Raw genomic sequence first — 22,815 nt, 5'->3', positions numbered from 1 at the left:
GACTTAAGGGGCAACTTTTTCACACAGAGGGTGGTACGTGTATGGAATGAGCTGCCAGAGGAAGTGGGTGCAGGCTGGTACAATTGCAATATTTAAGAGGCATTTGGATGGGTATATGAATAGAAAGGATATGGAGGGATATGGGCCGGGTGCTGGCAGGTGGGACTAGATTGGATTGGGATATCTGGTCGGCATGGACGGGTTGGACCAAAGGGTCTGCTTCCATGCTGTACATCTCTATGACTCACGTCATATTGGAGGTGCGGAGGTGCGAGAACAGGGGAAATCTGTTTCAATTCTTCAGCTGTCAACTGCACAAGGTACTGAGACCAACTGGAGCTCCATTCCAGTTGAGATCAGACAATGAATAGAAAATGTAAGCTATAACTTACATTGGGGAGCTGTAAGTTATAGCTCCCCAATGAATTGAACAATTGACAACTGAGCTATTGGGTTTTTCAATTGATACCATGGAAATGGCTGTTTGTGCCATGTAAAATCCCGAGTTGCGGTTATGGGAAATGGCAAAGGCAGTGATCCAATTATTTGACATTTGTTACTTATTTCCAGATGATGTGAGCCAATCCAGTTGGCTTAAATCCTGGTACAAGCTGCTTGAAACATTAAATGAGTTCTCCCTCCTTCGCTGGACACCAGCAGCAGTTTCCCAACAAGAAACTGATCATGGTTAAAAATATGACAACAGAGGAACTGTCATCTTCCATTTGCAGACTTGTTCAGTTCAGTGCAAAGTCACAAACAGGGTCAGCTACAACAAAAGCTTTTTTGAAGAAATCAATGAGGAGTCTCAATAAATTTTGGGTTAAGAATCTGTATTTCAAAATCTTTAAAATGTTGAAGTTGAAGTTTGTCTGTTTGCAGGCAGTGAATGCAATTTTTAAACGGGTCAAGGAGAATGAATTGTATTTCTTTTGCTTACTAGCCTTGTTAATTTGGTTATGTGTCACTCTTGATTTGACCAGCACAGCACAGTTTATGCATTAGGCATAAATATGTGTTCACATACATGCTGATGAATATACACTTGTATATTCATTAGCAAAATGTATACAGGTACTTATAAAGACATATCCATTCACTTATATAGCAATGAATGTAGATAACATACATATGCACACAGAAAGATCAATCTTACACAAGGACATACAGACACATGTACATTTGTAATCTATGATTTCCTTGTGTTTCTTTCTCAGCAATGAATATTTTGCATATTCCTTTTTGTGATTTCTAAATTACCTATAAAGTACATTGGGGGAAGGGGGAATAATTATGTTCAATTTTGGTAGAGAAGGCAGAGTCTTACAGCCATACCACAAAAGTAATAAGGTTCTGGTTTTAATCAAAGTGCAATGAGTGGATGTTCTGTTCATCAACTGACCTGCCTTAAGGTACTGTATAGAAAACAGTCTCACTTCTCAATGACAGTGTGTGGTTTGAAATAAAAACATTTGCAGAGATGTGGAAGCTTGGAGTGAATGGAAGTTAAAAAAATGCAAAAGGCAAGCTGATCTTCAAATTAAGAATCTTGCCTTGAGTCTATTTTCATAGTTGAATTTCCTGACTCTGGGTTGTTTATTTGTGGAATAGGGAAACAGAGTGTAATTGAAAGGATACATGAAAATATGACAAATATACAAGCTAAGTATGGAAGGTGTTTTCAAGGTAGTGGAAACCTGGAACACGTCCCTTGAAAGAATGTGGATTCTGGGACTGTTGGAGCTTTCGAGACTGAGGTAGATTTTTGTACAAGAAAGATTATTGGGATATGAAGTAATGCTGAGACAATGGAACAAATCAAGTAAGGTCTGGATGAATGGTCAAACTAGTCTCAGGGACTGAACGCTTGTTCTTAATGTTTCAGCATTGACAAGTCAGTCTGGTGTGGTGGGTTTGGGTTGGGTCAATGACATGGATGCATGCAAGAGACAGCGCTGCTATGCCTTGTATTCACTATTGACAGAGAGTATCTAGTTAGGTGCATCATCTCAAACCTCAGAATCATAGAGATGTACAGAATGAATTCAGTCATTCGTATTATTCAAATTGGCTTCTTGTTAAAACATTGCAAGACACAGTGCACTACATTTGCTGTCACAAAATGATTATGACAAAAGATGATGAAAGAGGAGGTCAGGGTGAGGGAAACGGAGGGAGAAAGATTATAAGTCGAAAGTGTGGTGCTGGAAAAGTACAGCAGATCAGGCAGCATCCAAGGAGCAGGAAAATCAATGTCTTGGGCATAAGCTCTTCATCAGGAATGGCTTGATCATGGGCTTGATGAAGTCCTGACGAAGGGCTTGTGCCTGAAAAGTTGATTCTACTGCTCCTTGGATACTGCCTGATCTGCTGTGCTTTTCCAGCACCATACTCTCGACTCTGCTTTCTAGCATCTGCAGTCCTCACTTTCTTTTAGGAGAAAGATTATAAGGCAAAGACTGTTGGGGGATAAATCCATCTGAGCTGAAGGCTAAGGAGAGAAATCCTTGTTGCATTGTTGATGATATTCGAGACACAGCATAAATGAACGTTGCTTAGCCCAAGCAGAAGTCATCACCTTCTCGGATTGACTTCTTGTTAAAACATTGCAAGCCATAGTTCACTGCATTTGCCCTCACAAAAATATTATCAGAATAGATGAGGAAGATGATGATTCTATCACCAGTTGTTTCCCACCAGTTGAGTTCCTTGTGCTGTTATGGAGACTGTGAAGTTTCTGTGCCGTCTGCTCTGGCATAAACTATCCAAATTAGTTTTGATGATGTTTCATATCTACTTCGAAATAGTTGCAAGATCCTACTGCTGATTTAGACAATGTAATTCCCTTAGACAAGGAGTGTTATTTGTGCACAAGTATTGAAGAATGTGTGATTGACAAACACCAAATTATTTTTCCATGCTCTTTTCCTGTTACACTGCACAAATTTCTTCTCTCCTGAACTTTTAACCTCACAGCGCATGTCAGAAGAGTGATGTTAAGATCAGCTCTGAGCATCACTCTTGTCAATTTATGTTTATCAGCTTCTCATCAGCTCACTGAAGGTCTGATTAGAAAGCCTTAAAGTAGGATGATGTGTGGAATAAGCATCACACCCTTAATGACATAGCATCGGAGGTGATAAACCTGACAGGTCATCAAACAGAGAAGTAAATGTATCAGCATTCGTAATAAAACATTGAAATGTGTACTCAGATAGGAAACTACCTACTGAATCTTAGCACCCAAAACAGATGAATTGGGTTAAGTCAGATGTTAACATTCTTGAAATTGCAAACCTGAACCCAATCGTTTCTGGCCTCTCACTGCCATGATTAATGGAATTCAGTCAAGGAACTGGAGGAGGTAGAAGGGCTGCTTAAATATTTAAAAAGGTTGGCAGTCATTTATCAGTAATTCACAAACTGTTTCCCAATGTGATGCTATTTTAATGCCTCAGTCATCATACAACATCAGAGTCAAAATTGGGGACGTAATTTTGGCAAGTGGGGAGGCGAGGAGTGTTGGACGATGAGGGCTGTTGAACAGTTTCTGGGATTTAAAAAAAATTATTCATGGGATGTGGGCAGCATTGATAAATTGATGAGCATTTGTTGCCCATCCTACATTTTAATGGAGAATCTTGGACTGTAACAGTCAAGGGTGAGTAGGTATACTTACTGTGCTGTCAGGATGCAAGTTCCAGCATTCAGATCCAATGACAGCTAAGGAGTACCAATATTGCACCAAATCAGGATGTTGTGTGCCTTGGAGGGGAACTTGCAATTGCTGATGTTCCCAAGCAACTGCTGCCCTTGTATGTTATAGGTTGTAGAGGTCATGGCTTTGGGAGGTCCTGCCACAGGAGCCTTGGTGACTGGTTGCACTGCATTTGCAATGGGTATACACTACTGTAATTGTGCATCAGTGGTGATGGGAGTAAAAGCTGAAGGTGGTAATGGGGTACCCATCATGCAGGTTGCTTTGTCCTGGATGGTGTTGAGCTTCTTGAGTGTTTTTGGAGTTGCACCTGCCAGGGAAGTATGGAGTATTCCATCACACTCCTGACTTGTGCCTTATCAATGGTGGATGGGCTTTAGGAGTCAGAAGGTGAGTTACTCACTACAGATTCTTAGCTTCTCACCTGCTCTTGCAGTCACTGTAGTTATCTGGTTAGTCCCGTACAGTTTCTGGTAGCTAGAGACCTGTCAACTATGTGTGGGCTTGAGAGTTTCTAACCAGGGTGAATGTTTCAAACTGCTGAGGATGCCTTGAGAAAAAGTGAAGAAACACAATTTTTAAATGTTGTAGTTCTAAGTCGAGAGTGTAGTGCTGGAAAAGCACAGCAGATCAGGCAGCATCCAAGAAGCAGGAGAATCAACATTTCAGGCATAAGCACATCAGGAAGGGCTGATGAAGGGCTTATGCCCGAAAAATCGATTCTCCTGCTCCTCAGATGCTGCCTGACCTTCTGTGCTTTTCCATCACCATCCTCTCGACTCTGATCCGCAGCATCTGCAGTCCGCACTTTCTCCTATGCTGTGGTTCAAGCAGAGTTCGGCACAACATCGTGGGCCGAAGGGCCTGTTCTGTGCTGTATTGTTCTATGTTCTATGTTCTATGTTCCTGTTCCTCAGATGCTGCCTGACCTTCTGTGCTTTTCCATCACCATCCTCTCAACTCTGATCCTCAGCATCTGCAGTCCGCACTTTCTCCTATGCTGTGGTTCAAGCAGCAATGGAGCTTCAGAAATCCTCCACAGAATCAAGTCATGCTGACCAGTTGGGGGAGATGAAAAAAATACATTTAAAGAAACCTTAAAGTTGCAAAAACTCTGTCTAAGTTCTACAGCTGCCATTAATGCAATTCAGTGAGCAGACTGTTGCCTTTTACAGCATTGCAAGCTGGCTATGAAGAGAAGAAATTGACCGAGCACAATTGGTCAGAGGGCCTCCTTCTGTCCTGTCTGAATCCACAGAAATGTTCAAACAAACTTGTTCAGGAGTGTTATGAAGCATCTCTGAAGCAGCTACTAAAATAATAAGTTTTCAGTTCCTGTTATAATGGATTCAGGAAGCAGAGTAGCAGGCAGAGTGATTCAACTCAAGGATTTTATCTTGAAAATTTATTCCTTTGTTTGACCTACAATCTTCCTCACTCAAAGGTCATAGTGATCTGCCGCTCAGAAAAAGGCCCTTCGGTCAATCAAGTTTGTAACTGGTCAAAAACAAGCAACTAACTGTGCTCATTTCATTTTCCAGCACATGTCTCCTCGCTTTGCAAACCTTGGCATCGCAAATGCACATCTAAATGCCTCTTAAATGTTACAAGGGTTTCTGCCCCTACTGCACTTATACAGGCAATGAGTTCCAAACATCTACTAGCCTTTGAGTGAAAGGCTTCATTTCCTCTCTCAGCCTCCTGTCCCTTATCTAAAATGCATGCCCCCGGTCATTGATTTCTATCTCAAGGGGAAAAGTTCCTTCCTGTCAAGGCTAGCTATGTCCCTCATAATTTTAAACAATACAATCATGTCCTCCCTCAGGTCTCTGCTCTAAGGAAAACAACCACCGTATATCCAATCTTTCTTTATAATTAAAACTCTTGAGACCAGATACATCCTGGTAAATCTTCTCTCCACCCTTTTCATTTCCATCATTCTCAAAAAATGTGGATTCTAGAACTGCAAACAATAGTTTAGCTGTGGCCTAACTAATATTTTACACAGTTCCAACGCAACCTGCATGCTCTTAAACTCTATGCCTCAGCTTGTAAAGGCCAGTTTCCCATGTCCCTTATTCACTACTTTATCCATGTATTCTACTACCTAAAGGACAAGTGTACACAAACAGCAAAGTCCCTCTGATTCTTCGTGCTGCCCAGGGTTCAACTGTGTCATGTCTATCATATCTTGTTTGTCCTGCCCAAGTGCAGCTCCTCTCATTTATCCAGATTGAATCTTATTTGCTACTGATCAGCTCATCTGACCATATCCAGTAAATTAAAGTTATCCTCCTTATTGTTCCCAACCAATTTTTGCATCATTCACAAAGTTACTGATCAGGCCTCCCACAGTCAAGTCTAAATGATTTATACATACCACAAACAGCAAGGGACACTACTCTGATTTCTGCAGCACCCCACTGGACACAGGGTTCCAGTCACAAAAACAGACTTTGACCATAATCCTCTGATACCTGCCAACCGCCTCAACCAAATCTGATCCAATTCACCAAATTTCCTTTGATCCCCTAGGCTCTTACCTTTGCTCTTAGTCTCCCATGTGGGACCTTATCAAAAGCCTTGCTGACATCTAAGTTTGCATTGCCTTCATCTACACACCTGGTTACCTCTTTGAAAAATTCAATCAAGTTGGAAAACATAATCTCCCCTGAACAAAAATATGCTGACTGCTCCTGATTAATCCCTCTCTCTTTACATGCAGATGAATTCTGTCCCTCAGAATTGCTTCCAAGAGTTTCCCCATCACTGAAGTTAGACTGACTGGCCTGTAGTTTCCTACTCTTCTCTTTGCTGCCTTCCTAAATGTCAGCACCACATTGGTTGTCCTCCAGTCCTCTGGCATCTCTTCTGTGGTCAGAGAGGAATTGAAAATCATGGCCTGTGCCCCTGTTATTTCCTCCCTTGCCTCACTCCACAGCTTCATAGGTGCATTGGGAGAGAATAAATGGGGAATTGTGCATTTGAAAACATTAGCACTCATGCACTGTTTCAGACATAGTGTGTATCGACATAATCCAATGGTGACCATCTGTTTGTTGTAACATACAAAACAGTTTCATTTCGATGACATTTAATAAGCTGTGGAATGGAGATGGATTGCCATAATGAGCAAATGTGCCATAATGTAAGTGAGTGGGTGCGAAATGGGGATAGTATTTACATATCAAGACATCTTAATGGCCAAAGGATTTGAAATATATGAAAGTAGAAATACCGTTCATGAAATGAAATTAAATATGAGTTTAAATTATGCTCAAAAAATTGACATAACAATTGTATCATAATTTTTAAAATTACATTCATGGTAAACAATGTCAGAACTATTCTATACATTAATGTCATCCAACATAAGTGACATATGCTAGAATGCACCACAAAGCCACCATCTGAGCTGTGAATGAATATGTCAGATAGTAGATACTGGGGAGTTGACGTCAAGTGACCAATCTGATCTGTAGCTTCAGATATTGATTATCCAGCACCAAAGCTGCACAAATAAAAACTGGAAGAACTGCAGATAATGGAAATTTGAAACAAAAACAGAAATTGCTGGAAAATCTCAGCAGGTGTGACAGCATCTGTGGAGAGAGATCAGAGTTAACATTTTGGTCCAGTGACCCTTCAGGATTCAAAAGCTACACGTTTGTGGACATTAATGATACTTGAACGCCTTAGCTGGTTGAAAGCTTGACAATAGTTCATGGTTTCTAGAAGATGTTTGTGTTGTATCTCAAATTAACTGTCAAACTTCTTCAAAGTGTTGCATACGTTCAACATCTTTCGTAATCTCATGACATCGCAAAGCATGATTGAGCTAATGAAGTGACTGTGGTCACTGTTGTAATGTAGACAACTTAAAGGTTGCAATCTACAATTGCAGCATCCATCTTTACAAACTGCAATGATGTTGGCAAAAGTGTGCAGCACATCTTTACAAACTGCAGGGTTTCAGGTTACCTTGTAAATTGTTTAGAATAATTGAAGTACAAGAATAATGGTTTAGAGAATGTGAAGCTGCTTTCAATATACATACAAACACAACCAATATTTGCTTATCATCAGCTACTTTGTAGCCTGTACTTTACTGCCCCTCCTCCCATTCCTGTACACTGGCCGGCAGATGGTGCACCCATCATTTTATAAAGCCAGACTGCACTGCAGGATTTGTGGTTTTTATGGGTGCAGATGTATGACCCAAGAGAGAGGCAGGTAAAATAAACTAACATGTACCCTCATCGTACATTCCATGTCATCAGTATAGCCTATAGAATCTGTCAGCAGCGAATGACTTCGATAATAAATCACACTTAAGTAGCAAATGTGGCAGCAATATGCAGAGTAAGATATCACATGTGGCATATTGCTGGTGGCCTTATCAAACGAAAAAAATTGCTTCTAACTTGACAAGTTTTATCTACAATCTTTTCAGAGACATGGTATTTTAGACTTCCCATACTTTGTATGACAAAGTACTTCCGCCTTTCATCCCTTAGTGATCCAACTCAAAAACCCCTCCACCACAGGAACTGGTTGAACTTGCTAGGGCAATGAGCAAGATATATCATCCTGGCTTCAGATATCCTGGACAAATGTTACATTATGCATGGCAAGCTGCAACAAACAGCAATGAATAACTGACCACATCTTACATTTTTGGTATTGTTCAAGAGATTGAATCTTGCAAGGATACCAGGCACAACTCTCCTCCTTTTTAAAAAATAACACAATGAGATAACAATACCCTCTTGAGAATGCAAACAGGTCCTTGGTTTCATGTATTTGCCTGTAACAGGACACATCTGACAGTGCAGCTTGCCCTTCGTACGGCATGGACTGTTGGCAAAAAAACTTCAAGTGTGCTTCTGAAATTCTACATGCAAAACAGAGGTTTGTATTTCCCTGGTGCAAACCATCCTAACCAATGGAAGCAGTCAATAATAGCACATGATAGAAATTGCTCTTTCTGGAAAGGTTTAGGCATTTTTGAGAGATAGAGTAAAGTCTAGATTAAGCCTGTCTTCCACAAGTCTTACACAAGCCTTCCTGATAAACATTAGTGTTAATCCAGCAATTTTCAGCTGGCAAAGCAGCAGAGATTCTGCACTTCCATTGAAAATGGCTGTGGCTTATTATTCGAGCAGTTGAGCATATTACTAGTTAATGACAGAACTCATGATAGCAGGTGAGGAGCTGGATTAATGCTAAAGGGATGAAAGCTCATGCCACTATCTGTCAGGCCTTTGTGGGAATCTTTTTCTGAGACCTAGCAAAATGGAATGTGTGCAAGATTGTTTGAAGCACAATGTTTGGAGAGAGGGCTGGCAACTGGGCTGACTGCTCACAAAAGAGAAGTTCATCTTTCCCCTTGTGTCAATTGCTTTGAGCACAACATCCACAGATACAAAACCACAGGGAATTTCCTCAAGACCAGCACAAACCTGATAGTGGATAAATATCTTTGCCAGGATTTGCCCCATTTGTCACCTGAGCTTTGGTCAATGAGTGGCACACCTCTCACAGGTTTTCAGCCAACATTATGGTGTGCACTGAAGAAAGAAAGATGTGCATTCAAGTCACACTTGCCACCACAATCAGAATGCTCAAAGCAATTTACCTGAAGTGCTTTGCAGAAATTAAGCCATTTTGAAATGAATGTCAGGTTGCAAACACAGCAGCTAGCATGCATCAATAAGGTTCCACTATTAACAATGTGATCGTGATCAGATAACGTTTTAGTGCGATGTTGTTTGGCGATTACATTTTGTCAAGGATTGGAATACATTGCCTGGGAGAGTGATGGAAGCAAATTCCATAGGAGATTTAAAAAGGGAGCTAGATGTCCATTTGAAAGTGATGAAGTTAGAGGGCAACGGAGATAGGGCTGGAGAGTGGGACTGGCTGGGTAGCTCTTTCAGGAGCCTGTGCAGACAAAATGGCCACCTTTTGTGGCCACCATTAATTCTAAGATTCCATGATTCTTTGACATCAGGAAAGTTCACCTGCTGTGCTTCAAAAGGAAGATGGAGCCTTGGTTTAACATTAATGCAAAATCATTTATCCAACACTGGAATTCTCCTGCACTACTGCAAAGCAGTGTCAGCTTTCTGTATGTTTTGCAACTTGAATCCAATCAGTCTTCTGACTCAGAGTGCTAACCCACTGAACCGCATTACCTTACAAATAACAGACAGGCAAACTGGGTGAAGCTGAGAGCCCAGCATGCAGACATGGATCAGACTCAGTGGAACCACTCTGTTTGACTGGTACGACAAGTTGTATACACAGGTGGTTCATACAAGGCTCTGTAATGGCTCCATCAACTGGTGTGTAGTGAAAGATGGATTGTGCTGAAGTGCAGGATTGCAGTTCTTCTGACAGACACCGCTCAGAGCTATTTATATCACATGCTGATTCAGTAGACCCAGCCTCTCACTGCATGCTGCTGTTTATTTTACTTGTCATGGACAATTTCACACTGAAGAAAGCAAAACTTGCTTCAACATTTGTTTTAATTCCCCACATCCCCACCAATGCTACCCTTAGGCGATTTTGTTATTTCTATCAACTGATGAAAAACATTTTCTCTTTGGCTTTCTTTTTTCAATGTTTTCAATTTTCCCCAGAATTATATTGTTTTTCTTTGCCCTTCTCCTACGTATGATGAGGAAAATTCTTCATGATAATTTTCAAAGGATCACTTTAATATGACCAAGCAGACAGAGGGGTTAATAAACAAAAACAATGAATGTGAGCCAGGAAAATGGTTCCAGACTAAAATTCCAGGTTTTCCTTGGGTAGGACCAGGGATGGGTGGTTAAAACACTCTCAGGTGGTGGGTTAGCATCTCAGCTATGTTTATGAACTGGAAGGCTCAGATCTAAACTGTATTATAAAGACTTAAAACTGTCTAGATTGAATTTCCAACAAATGCAAAGACCCAAAAATCATTGTGTTTGTGTGGCTCCAACATTACAATGGTGATTACTCTTCAATTGTATCTCACTGGCTGCCAAGTACTTTGAGATGTCCCAGGGTCATGAACACTGCTCACTAAGTGCAAGCCTTTCCATTGTACTGCAGGATGAATGCATCACCATATTGTCCTGAAACATAAACACCAGGAGAATCCTCACTCTCATCATCTACATGTGTTCACTATTCTCCTTCATAAGTGATGCGGGGAAAGTCACCATAATTGCCTTTGGGCTGTTTTGTTTCAATTTGTTCATGGGATGTGGAATGGCTGGATATGCCAAGATTGATGCCCATTTTTCATTCCCAGAGGGCACTTAACAAACAACTACATTGCTGTGCGTCTGGCATCACATGTGGGCCAGACGAGGTAGGGAAGCTAGATTTCATCCTCTGACAGGGGATCAGTGAATTCAATGATTTTTTACAACAAGCAACAGAGATTTCATGGATATTATTAGATGAGCTTTTTATCCTTGATTGTTTTTAGTTAAGTTCAAAATTCAACACCAGGAGAATCCTCACTCTCATCATCTACATGTGTTCACTATTCTCCTTCATAAGTGATGCGGGGAAAGTCACCATAATTGCCTTTGGGCTGTTTTGTTTCAATTTGTTCATGGGATGTGGAATGGCTGGATATGCCAAGATTGATGCCCATTTTTCATTCCCAGAGGGCACTTAACAATCAACTACATTGCTGTGCGTCTGGCATCACATGTGGGCCAGACGAGATAGGGAAGCTAGATTTCATCCTCTGACAGGGGATCAGTGAATTCAATGATTTTTGACAACAAGCAACAGAGATTTCATGGATATTATTAGATGAGCTTTTTACCCTTGATTGCTTTTAGTTAAGTTCAAAATTCACCATGTGCCTTGGTGGGATTCAAACCCATTCTCCAGAACATGAGCCTGAGGCTCATTAATTATTACTCAAACGACATTACCAGGACACTAATGCTTCCCCAAAGTTTAGGCAGTGATCCTTGTTGAGAAGTTCAAGTCAGGTGAGCAGAGAACGCCCTGATCTGAGCAGTCCTTGTGTTCAAAAAGCTGGCTGACCCATGACATCTTGGCTGCCAAGGACAGCCAGAAATTTAGTGAGGTGCTTACATTCAGAGTTCCAGGGAGTGGGGTCCTTTAGGAAATTGGAATGAGGTAAAAGAAAATTCCAAGTAATAGGACAACTTGAGCTCTGCTTAATAATGACAAATGTCGTCTTTCAGTTTGTATTGAAAATCTCCTGGATGTTATACTGCTTCAGAACTGACTCCCTGTGAAGTAGAACCATTTCTTTTTGAACATGCTTTTTTTGATTGTTTGTTACCTTTATCCAAAAATACTGCTCCTAATCACATTGGAAAATGGATGTCTTATAATGAGATATATAAATGCAGATGATTTTATTGTATGAATGCCTCTGTGTACTAAAGAGTTCCTGTTGTTTCTCACCCCATCTGTTCTGACTGACAAAAACATTGGTTTGCTTCTTTCCAGCAGCATCAGAAGTGTGTCCACCGTGTGACAATCAGATGAATACAGACATTATTCTGGATCACCTCTGTGCAAGTGAATTTGGTAAGTTGCATCTACCTTTATTGGACTCAAACAAATCTGCGAGTAACCTTTTCTCAGATGCATTTTTATTTCACCAAGTTAGTGTCAGAATTTGTCCGGTGTCAACGATTTTGAAATACTTTTCAAATGAGTTCCATCTTGCCTTTACCACTTTGAGGAGTGAATTTCAGAATTTTTTTTACAGTTTTGGTCTGCAGGAATCAATGAAGATATATTTCTGACAGGTAAAAGGGTGTTTATTCTTTTTAAATCTCCAGTGAATAAGCACATATTTAGGGACTGTGGTTGTGTTTTTTGCCTGGAGCACTGAGGTGAATGAACATGCCCTACTTTATCTGCTTGGGTGCAGCCTGCACTATTGACTCAACTGTCTTTCCTTGCAAAGGCCATTTCATAGAAGATCCAGACCAGGATTTTACCTATTAGTGTCTTGGTGCAGCTCTCCTTACATGCAGCAGCATGGTGTGAATAGATCTTGCCATGTTGCCAGCAATCTGGAGACATCCAAGATTGGAATGTGAGCAGGTGCTTTGAATCTTTCCATTTCTAAGAATTGTTTTTGAACGCGAGCTCTCAGTGAGCATTATAGCAGGTATTTGAGGGAAATATGCGTGGAACTTCTTTTGGGCACAAATTGCGGGGGCATTTCAAAGCGCTTCATGACTAGTTTGACTAGTTTGACATTTAAGAGTGAAGGGCTTATGCCCGAAACATCGATTCTCCTGCTCCTCGGATGCTGCCTGACCTGCTGTGCTTTTCCAGGACTACACTCTCGACTCTGATCTCCAGCATCTGCAGTCCTCACTTTCTCCTGGTTTGACATTCAATCCCTATTGTTACAAGATAAACCCAGCAGCTATTTTAAACCGTCAAGGACAACAGGCAGCAATGAATGAAAAGGAATATAAATGAACAAAAGAAAGGTAAATGAGCAAGGCTCCAGGAGATCTCATGTTTTTCTTCACATCATGACACAGGATTACTACCAATGATCCAAACAGGGAGCAGGGCCTCAGTTAATGCCTCTGAGATTGCAATACACCATCAGAACAGGGAATCACACTCAATTTTTGATGTTGTGTTTAAACTCACAAGAGATGATTCAGACACAATTATGCTCCCAACAGAGACAAACTGACACCTGGACAACTACTGAGAGAATGTCCTTGCTCCCTGAAGCAGTAATGGGAATTAGGAGCACTGAAAGGTTGGCTTGGAGCTTGCAAACTTGAGGCAAGTTCCATTTCCGTTGCCTTCTAGATGAGGGATGGTTGAGGATCATGAAAGAAGCTATTGGCAATTCTTATCCATTTTGAAAGATTTATCATTGCTTCAATAGCTTTATAAATTCCCGACGGTGATCTAATGTTCCTCCTGTCCATTGTACTGTTAATCTTTTCTCTTTTGTCATCCCTTCCTGTGTCTGATATTTGTAGTTTTTGATGCAGATCTCCTTCACACTCTCACAGCTTCTGCTTCCTGTAGAAATCTCTGGGCAACCACAACAATGTCCTTCAGGAACTTGCTCTGGTTCACTAGTCCTCGAGTAATGTATCGTGATAGAACCAGTGCCCGTGACTGAGTGGAAAGTTGTGAGAATGGGGAGGGCAGCAGTGGAGCAAGAGGGATTGGGGAAATCAGAACGCAAGCCTCTTTGACCCTTAGCACATGTTGAATGTGAAGGGATGCAACAAGGCATGTTGGTTTAGTTATTTATTTATCAATTCTTAGGATGCGGGAAGCAATGTGCCCTCTAAGCTGCATGGTCATGCAGTTGTTCCAATGCATTGACTTGAGGTTTCAATGCCACACATCGACCTCCAAGGTTCATGTACCAAAAAAAATGGTATTGGTGGGAAATATTGCCCTTCAGAATATGAGATTTATTTTTGAATGGCTGCATTCTAGGTCATAATGATGGCTCAAAACACATTATTGTTATTTGGGAAAGTGAATACTAAAGCGGAGGGATAATGAATTTTAGTTTTCTGTGGTCTGACTTGTTATTTTATGAAAACTCAGAAGGCCATTTGAAAACAATGTTTACAATATGTCAAATAACTTTAGCTAAATGACCAGCAAGTCACCAGGAGTGACAATTGCTACAATGTTTGCTGAATTAGGTTTTATGAGAGATGGAAGGGGGTCAGAAACAAATGTGAAAAGGGGACAGTTATTACAGCACAGATGTTGTTTTATCAGTTTCCAAGAGGTCAAATCTGTGGAAGACATAAGCTGAGGAATCCATTTTACATAATAGTGAGTTTGCAGATTGGTTTTGGAGAGTCTTGAGGACAAGCATTAACTGAAGAAAATAAGATTGTGAACATGGAGTAATTGCTGAAAGGAAACTTATGACAGTGTATGAATTGAGTGGAAAGTTTTAGCAATTCATTACTGAGATTTGAGCATCTTTAAGGAAATTGCAGGGATAGAAAGCATGAATATTTCATTCTGATATTTAGAATGAGATCAGTCCAATTTATACTATTGAGTCTCATGAAGTTTGTGATTTTGTTTTATGCAATGAATTGCTTTTCTTTTTTGTTAAAAGTATATTTACAGTCTCCTGTGAATGTCCTCAGCGACTGACTTTAATAGTAAACAAAAAAAAAACAAAACATGCTATCCATCAAGCAGCTTTTGATCTGGGATCTCATTTATCCATTATTGCTATCAGCTGGGATCCTAGCAACATGCAAGGACTTTGACCCAACGATGATGAAGAAACAGCAGTATTATTTGAAGTGAGCACATGCGTGATTTAGAGAAGATGGTGTACCCATGCACCTTTTCTGAGCATATGTGTATGTGGGTGTCATTGTGGAGTGTGGAGGGGGAAATGGTATTGGAGAGTGAAAGAAGCATGACTGATGAGCAGGTATGTTCATATGCAGTCAAGCTAATTGTGGTCCTTGTGGCTCATGGAAATTATATTCCACTGAAATTTTATTTTCTTATCTGCAGTTCAGAGGCTTGCTTTGCTGCAATTTGATTGGGTAGATTTCACCTTTCATGCTACAGAATGAGCCCTGTTAGGAAAAGTAAGTAATTATGAAACAGAAAAAGTGTCGTTAGAACTAATAAGAAAACTGTCAAATATTCATACTAGCTTGAACTCAACAAAATTGCATAGCTTACGATTAGAAAGAAAATGATCACATTTCAGCTGAAGAAAATGGACTGAAACATCCAAATCTCTGTTGGTATCAATGTTATCTGATTAGGCTGATGCAGAAGATAATCTGTGCAGTTTGTTAGATCTCTCTGCTTTGCTAATATCTTGACAGATTTTTCGACTCAGAACATGGAGATTTTGTTCACCAAAGGGTACTAAATGAGGTAGGAGAAAGTTGAGTCTATGGAGTGAGTTTGCAGATTGCCCATGGCCTCAAAAGATAGTAGAAGAGCCTCAAGGAGCTGGCTTGCTTCCTCCTATTCTGATGTTCATCACTTCTGACACTCAGACCAATGATACAAAAGGTAGTACTAGTCTGAATCGTAGCTTTCTTTCTTTATTTGCTAACGTAAATGACCAATATTTTTAAACAAAACTAATGCACTGCCAAGAGCTTCCTGAAATTTATTTTTGTATTTAAACCGGGATTTAACAGAGCTAAATGTTTGTTTGCAGAAATCAGAAGTGTCACTTCAATTAAAATGGTGCTGCAGGAATCACATCTGTCTAACAGTAAACCATTTCTGTTTGACAGAGCCTCGGAGACCGAAGTTTATTAAAGTGTGATTTTAACAGTTTGGTAGCCGATTGCATCAGACAGGTTGCATTTATTTTGGCCCTGCTTTTCTTTATTCACTGACAGCAAGTAGGTTTTCAAGGTTTTGCCTGTGAACTCTTCACACAGTTTTTAGATATTGGCTGCCTCCAATTCTATCACCATGAGTTTTCCCTGAAAGACTTCATCTGTCACCAAATTCTACTTTACTCTGAAAGACTGACAATATTCTGAATTTGGCTAAAGATTTATTATGTTGAAAATGAATTCTATCTTAGCTGCTGATTTCTTTATTGATCAATATCAGTTCGCTCCCCCTCTCCTTTTGAAGAGGTGCAGGAATTGACCACGCTCCAGTACCTTGCTCAAGTGGATATACACATGAGCCAAGCTGGTGACAACAAACTTTTATTTCACACTTTCTCATGTGCACGGTTCAACAAAGTCTTCCAGGAAAAAGGAAGTAAAGGAATTGGATGCTGGTCCCTAGAAAAGCAGTTAAGATGAATGACTGAAGATCAACAAAATGGATGGTAAAGAAATAAGGGAAGGTTTAAGTGATTTGGGTGACTGAAATCTCTCATAACAATGATACAGAGAAATGAGGGAAGGATTCATACAGGACCAGTGTTTAATGATTGAGGGATGCATTCATTGAAGTGAGTGCACATGGAGGAATGGATTAATAGATTCCAGTGAATGTAGTGCAAGTTGAAATTAAATTTTCAACAATCTGAATGAGAGAATGCGCACTGCTTGACCACATTTGCTTCAGAGCTTTGCATTGTATGTTTAAAAGCAGACGTGTGCCATATGTTTCAGTGCACCCTAGATAGGGTCATTTCATGGAGATTGGCTTTCTCATTATGGAGGGGTAAGATATAAGACTTAAACTTGTGGGTGACACCCTCTAACAGATGTTTTAATGACCACTGGTCTGGATGCAGTGTGCCTTAAGTAATGTAGGAGTCAATCCTAGTCCAATTTTGCAAATGAGTCTGAGATAGATGTTGAGCTATAATTAAAATATGCAATAAGCCTAAGATCAGTTTCCTGCCTTTACATTTATAGGAAGAACAATAATGAATGTGGTGGGCAACACATGAGTGATGTAGAATGAGCATGAACCTTTCATGGCCACACGAGACAGACAGATCTGATTTCATACCTATAAGCACTGTATAGGAAAGTGATCCAGACTTGAAAGTTCCTTGATACCTATTCTTGCCTGTTTCTGATCTCAGCCAGCATTGAGCTGCTACAGTTAAATGGAACCTCATAAACCCGTCATCCCCAACATGTTAAACATCTCAAATGTCCATACACGGTGAACAACCCACACTGCAGCAAAGAGCATTATGTCAGGTCCCTGGCATCTTTATGGAGGTCCAGCTCTGGTCAACAAGGGTTGAGAGCAGGATATATCTGGTCTGGGACCCAAGTCAAATCAAGTTGACCATCATCTATGAATTGAACATGCAAGGAAGAAAGACCAGAGAAAGAGGAACTACTGCAACCCTCAAAAAAAGAAGCCAGCACTCCATTGCTGCACTTGGAACCTTTCAGTTCTTATTGAGGGACTTGGAGATTTGGAGAAATCAGAAGTGTGGCAGCAGTTTCTTCATAGTCAAAGTAATTAAATTTAACCCAAGCAAGTGACTGCAATTTTGACAAATTAATTTGGACCAATTGTGCTGCATACAGTTTGTAACCATGAAAAACTGTTTCACACTGAGCAGTATTAAACATTTTTCTTTTGTTCTTTTACTCATGCTGGATTTGAAAAAAAAGAAAAATTCAGTGTAAAACCCACAATGTTTTATTTATCTCAGACACAGTTTAGAGTAGTTAAATAAATCACTCTTGGATCTTGTAACAGCGCCAATGTATGTTTAGCTGAGAACAAGTAACACTCTTCCTTTCAAGACCTTCTGTCTTATCTTTGTCTAAACAGGGACGAACTGGCAGCTGTCTGCAGACAATGGCCAATCTGGCTTGGGCACAAGTTGTGGCACCAGCTTATTCGGTTGAAATCAATTCTTTCCTACTCCCACCACTGGAATTTGTTTTATACACTCATGGGGCGTTGGCTGAGCCAACATTTGTCGCTCATCCCTAGTTGCCCTTGTGAAGGTGGTGGTGAGTTGCCTCCTTGAACAAATACAGAGAGTGTCTACTGGCCTTGAACATATTTATCGAGCTCAGCGCAAAATGGGAAATCAATATTGAACCTCTTTATCTCAATCTCCTTGGGGTATAGTGCCAAAGGCATCGTCAATAGCCATGATTGGATTTGGCATGATTGATCATTGGTGGTGCATTCTGCACCAAGGTGTGGTCCATCCTTAATGTAAGTCTTGGTTTGTTCCTGCCCTCATCATGTTGAACCTAGTTGGTTGTCCTGATCTGTTCTCCAATTACAATAGTTCTGATGTAGGCATGGTAAAGTCATTTCAACTCTTCATTTATATTATATAGGTTATTCCAGTCTAATATAGAGGGCTACAGCTCTAATATTTCCCCTTGAGACACTTTCATTTAAAGTTCTGCATACATTATGATAGACAATAGACAATAGGTGCAGGAGTAGGCCATTCTGCCCTTCGAGCCTGCACCACCATTAAATATGATCATGGCTGATCATCCTTAATCAGTATCCTGTTCCTGCCTTATCTCCATAACCCTTGATTCCACTACCCTTGAGAGCTCTATCCAACTCTTTCTTAAATGAATCCAGAGTCTGGGCCTCCACTGCCCTCTGGTGCAGAGATTCCACACAGCCACCACTCTCTGAGTGAAGAAGTTTCTCCTCATCTCTGTCCTAAATGGTCTACCCTGTATTTTTAAGCTGTGTCCTCTGGTTCAGCACTCACCCATCAGCGGAAACATGTTTCCTGCCTCCAGAGTGTCCAATCCTTTAATAATCTTATATCTCTAAATCAGATCCCTTCTCAGTCTTCTAAACTCAAGGGTATACAAGCCCAGTCGCTCCAGTCTTTCAGGAATTGACCTCGTGAACCTACGCTACACTCCCTCAATAGCCAGAATGTCTTTCCTCAAATTTGGAGACCAGAACTGCACACAGTACTCCAGGTGTGGTTTCACCAGGGCCCTGTACAGCTGCAAAAGAACCTCTTTGCTTCTATACTCAATCCCTCTTGTTATGAAGGCCAGCATGCTATTAGCCTTTTTCACTACCTGCAGTACTTGCATGCTTACCTTCATTGACTGGTGTACAAGAACACCCAGATCTCTTTGTACTGCCCCTTGACCTAAATTGATTCCAATTAGGTAGTAATCTGCCTTCCTGTTCTTGCCACCAAAGTGGATAACCATACATTTATCCACATTAAACTGCATCTGCCATGCATCTGACCACTCACCTAACCTGTCCAGATCACCCTGTAATCTCCTAACATTCTCCTCACATTTCACCCTGCCATCCTGCTTAGTATCATCAGCAAATTTGCTAATATTATTACCATCTTCTATATCATTAACATATATTGTAAAAAGCTGCGGTCCCAGCACTGATCCCTGCGGTACCCGACTGGTCACTGCCTGCCATTCCGAAATGGATCCGTTTATCACTATTCTTTGTTTCCTTTCAGCCAACCAACTTTCAATCCAAGTTAGTACTTTGCCCCCAATACCATGCACCCTACTTTTGCTCACTAACCTCCTATGTGGGACTTTATCAAAAGCTTTCTGAAAGTCCAGTTACACTACATCTACTGGATCTCCCTCATCCATCTTCAGAGTTATATCCTCAAAAAAATTCCAGAAGATTAGTCATGCATGATTTCCCCTTCATAAATCCATGCTGACTCTGACCTATCCTGTTACCACTATACAGATGTGTCTTAATTTCATCCTTTATAATAGACTCCAGCATCTTTCGCACCACTGAGATCAGACTAACTGGTCTATAATTTCCTGCTTTCTCTCTGCCACCTTTCTTAAAAAGTGGTACAACACTAGCCACCCTCCAATCCGCAAGAACTGATTGCGAATCTATCGAACTCTGAAAAATAATCACCAACGCATCCACGATTTCTCGAGCCACCTCCTTCAGTACCCTGGGATGTAGACCATCAGGCCCTGGGGACATATCAATCTTCAGACCTAACAGTATCTCCAACACCAATTCCTGGCAAATATAAATTCCTTTAAGTTCAAGTCCTTCAGCCACCGTTACCTCAGGGAGATTGCTTGTGTCTTCCCCAGTGAACACAGATCTGAAGTACCAATTCAATTCTCCTGCCATTTCTTTGTTCCCCATAATATATTCCCCTGTTTCTGTCTTAGAGGGCCCAATTTTAGTCTTAACCATTTTTTTACCTTTCACATACCTAAAAAAGCTTTTACTATCCTCCTTTATATTTTTGGAGAGTTTACCTTCGTACCTCATTTTTTCTCTGCGTATTTCCTTCTTAGTAATCCTCTGTTGTTCTAACTTTGGCCAGCTCCTCCCTCATAGCTCCATAGGTCCCTTTATTCAACAGATATATTGTCACTTCCGATTGTACCCTCTCCCTCTCAATTGTCAGGTACAACATAGACTGAGACATTCACACTCTTACTCCACAGTGACATCTTTATATTTTAAGAACACACTCCAATGTTCTTTCCAACACTTCCATTATGTTTTGTTCTGCGGTCATCCAGCAAGACTGTTCCAGTCCTCTGATAGTGCTGCCAAGGAAGAAAAATGACCCTTTTTTTGTGTGTGGGAAAGGCTCTTGCATTCAGTCTTTGACTATCTTGGAATGCAAGGTTACAACAATGGAAATGCAAGTGCCAATCTGAATGTTGCCAGTGTTGGAAAACAAATTGAATAAGGAATCAAAATAAAGAATCCTTCAAAGTACAACCACTAGACCTGGGTGACAATCTGACACCAACTTATTGGGGTCAGTCAGGAAATAATATACATCGCCTCTGAATCATGTTTGACACATTGAAAGGATGCCTTCCCAGTGATGATGAGACAATACCACATGAAGTTACACAGAGTATCTTCCACAGAAAAAGGTTACTTGACTCATCTAGTCAATACCTTCTCCTTCTCCTCTCTTCATTTCAGCTAATTCACATATCGTTCTCATCATTTCTCCCTCATGCTGTCTCGACACCCCTAAAATCCATCTGTACCATTCAAGTCCTGTGTGGTCGCACATTTTAAACTCTATTTGGCTGAAGAATGTTTGCACGAATTTCCTTTTGCATTGTTTGGTACTGCTCTCACATTTATCCCTTCAAATGTTGGTGATGAATTGAGTTGAATATATCCCGATGTAGTTATTATTTTCCTTTATATTCTTGGCTCCAGTCCTGAAGGTGTCGACTCCTCGCTGTACATATCCAATGGTGCCAGTTGCTTTTAGGATGATTCATCCAGGTGGCCAGACTTCATTCATGAGTGCTGGCAGAAGTTTGGATCCTGGCAGTATTTCCTTGTGCCAGGCAATATTCCAGTTCTGATGGAAAATTTCACTCTGCTTCTCCACAGATGCTGTCTGACCTGACTGTTTCCTCCATTTTCTGTTTTAATTTCAGCATTCTTGTGAACCTGTACTGTCCCCTGTCTATTGTACCAACATTCTTCTGTGGTATGGAGCACCATGCTGCACAAAGATGTGCTCTTAATATTTGAAAGGCTTGTCAGAATGTCACTCATAATGTATCTGGAATTCTTAAAAATGGTCTGCACAACTTTCCACTACAAAGATCATACCAGAAAACTGCCTCTCAAATGTTCCACAAATCAACTGAAAGAGAAAGGAATCTGAAATTTTTAGAAATGTTTGCGATAATGTTTTCAACACCTTTTCCTCTCACAAAGCATAAAAATTGTCCAGATCTTACTTTTAGTCCCGACTTATTAAAACTTTAGATTGCAATGTGAAACAGTGTTGATGTCCATGAATTTGAGTGCCCCGATATCAGTTGTTTGATCTCTCACAGCAGTGATGCAAAGTCCCATTGTTTTGCAATGACCTCTTGGCGAAGAGGGTCAGTTCATGCTGTGTTCTTGACTGTGAAACAGAAAGCACTGGAAATATCCAGGAGATCAGATTAGACCTGCTGTTGGAGGGTATGAGCTACAGAGAGAGGCTAAATAGGCTGGGGCTATTACCATTGGAGTATTGAAAGCTGAAGGGTGATTATTTAGAGAGGCATGGGTAGAGTGAATAGACAAGGTCTTTTTCCTCGGGTGGGTGAGTCCAAAACTAGACGGCATAGGTTCAAGGTGTCAGGAGAAAGGTTTAAAAGGGACCTAAGGGACAAATGTGTGAAGAGGGTGGTGTGTGTATGGAATGAGCTGCCAGAGGAAGTGGTGGATTACAACATTTAAAAGGCAACATTACAACATTTAAAAGGCATCTGGCTGGATAGATAAATGAATAGGAAGGGTTTAGAAAGATGTGGGCCAACTGCTGGCAAATGGGACTGGATTACTTTAGAATATCTGGTTGGCATGGACAAGTTGGACTGAAGGGTCTGTTTCCGTGCTGTACATCTCCATGACTCTATGGTAGATCCTGACTGACTTGCTGAGCAATAGCAGCATGTTCTATTCATATTCCAAATTCCCAGCATTCGCATTATTGCTTCCTGACCGTTGCTCAGCAAAGCGCATCCAGACTGTTTGTGGGTGTGGACCATGAAGAAAGAAATGGCTCTGGCTCAGTCTGGATTCCCAACATCCCCAGTTTGGGTTCAGACATGAGGATTGGCACCATATCCCAGCATTAGGCTCACCCTACCAAAAATCAATCACTT

General features: G+C 40.7%; 1 protein-coding gene across 2 annotated transcripts in view; it reads left to right on the top strand.

Moving 5' to 3' along the window:
- The window catches only part of LOC122543134 (secreted frizzled-related protein 1-like), a 109,008-nt gene that overhangs the window by 6,554 nt on the left and 79,639 nt on the right, over window positions 1-22,815 (top strand). Inside the window, exon 2 of one of the 2 annotated variants that reach the window (XM_043681482.1) lies at window positions 12,215-12,295. In XM_043681482.1, coding sequence (XP_043537417.1) covers window positions 12,215-12,295 — 81 coding nt within the window. The remainder of the gene's footprint in view (window positions 1-12,214; window positions 12,296-22,815) is intronic. The other variant, XM_043681483.1, reaches the window with a different exon arrangement.

The sequence above is a fragment of the Chiloscyllium plagiosum genome, chromosome 42 (assembly GCF_004010195.1).
Source record: "Chiloscyllium plagiosum isolate BGI_BamShark_2017 chromosome 42, ASM401019v2, whole genome shotgun sequence".
In the NCBI taxonomy this organism is placed as follows: Eukaryota; Metazoa; Chordata; class Chondrichthyes; order Orectolobiformes; family Hemiscylliidae; genus Chiloscyllium; species Chiloscyllium plagiosum.
This window is presented reverse-complemented; position numbering and strand designations above follow the sequence as displayed.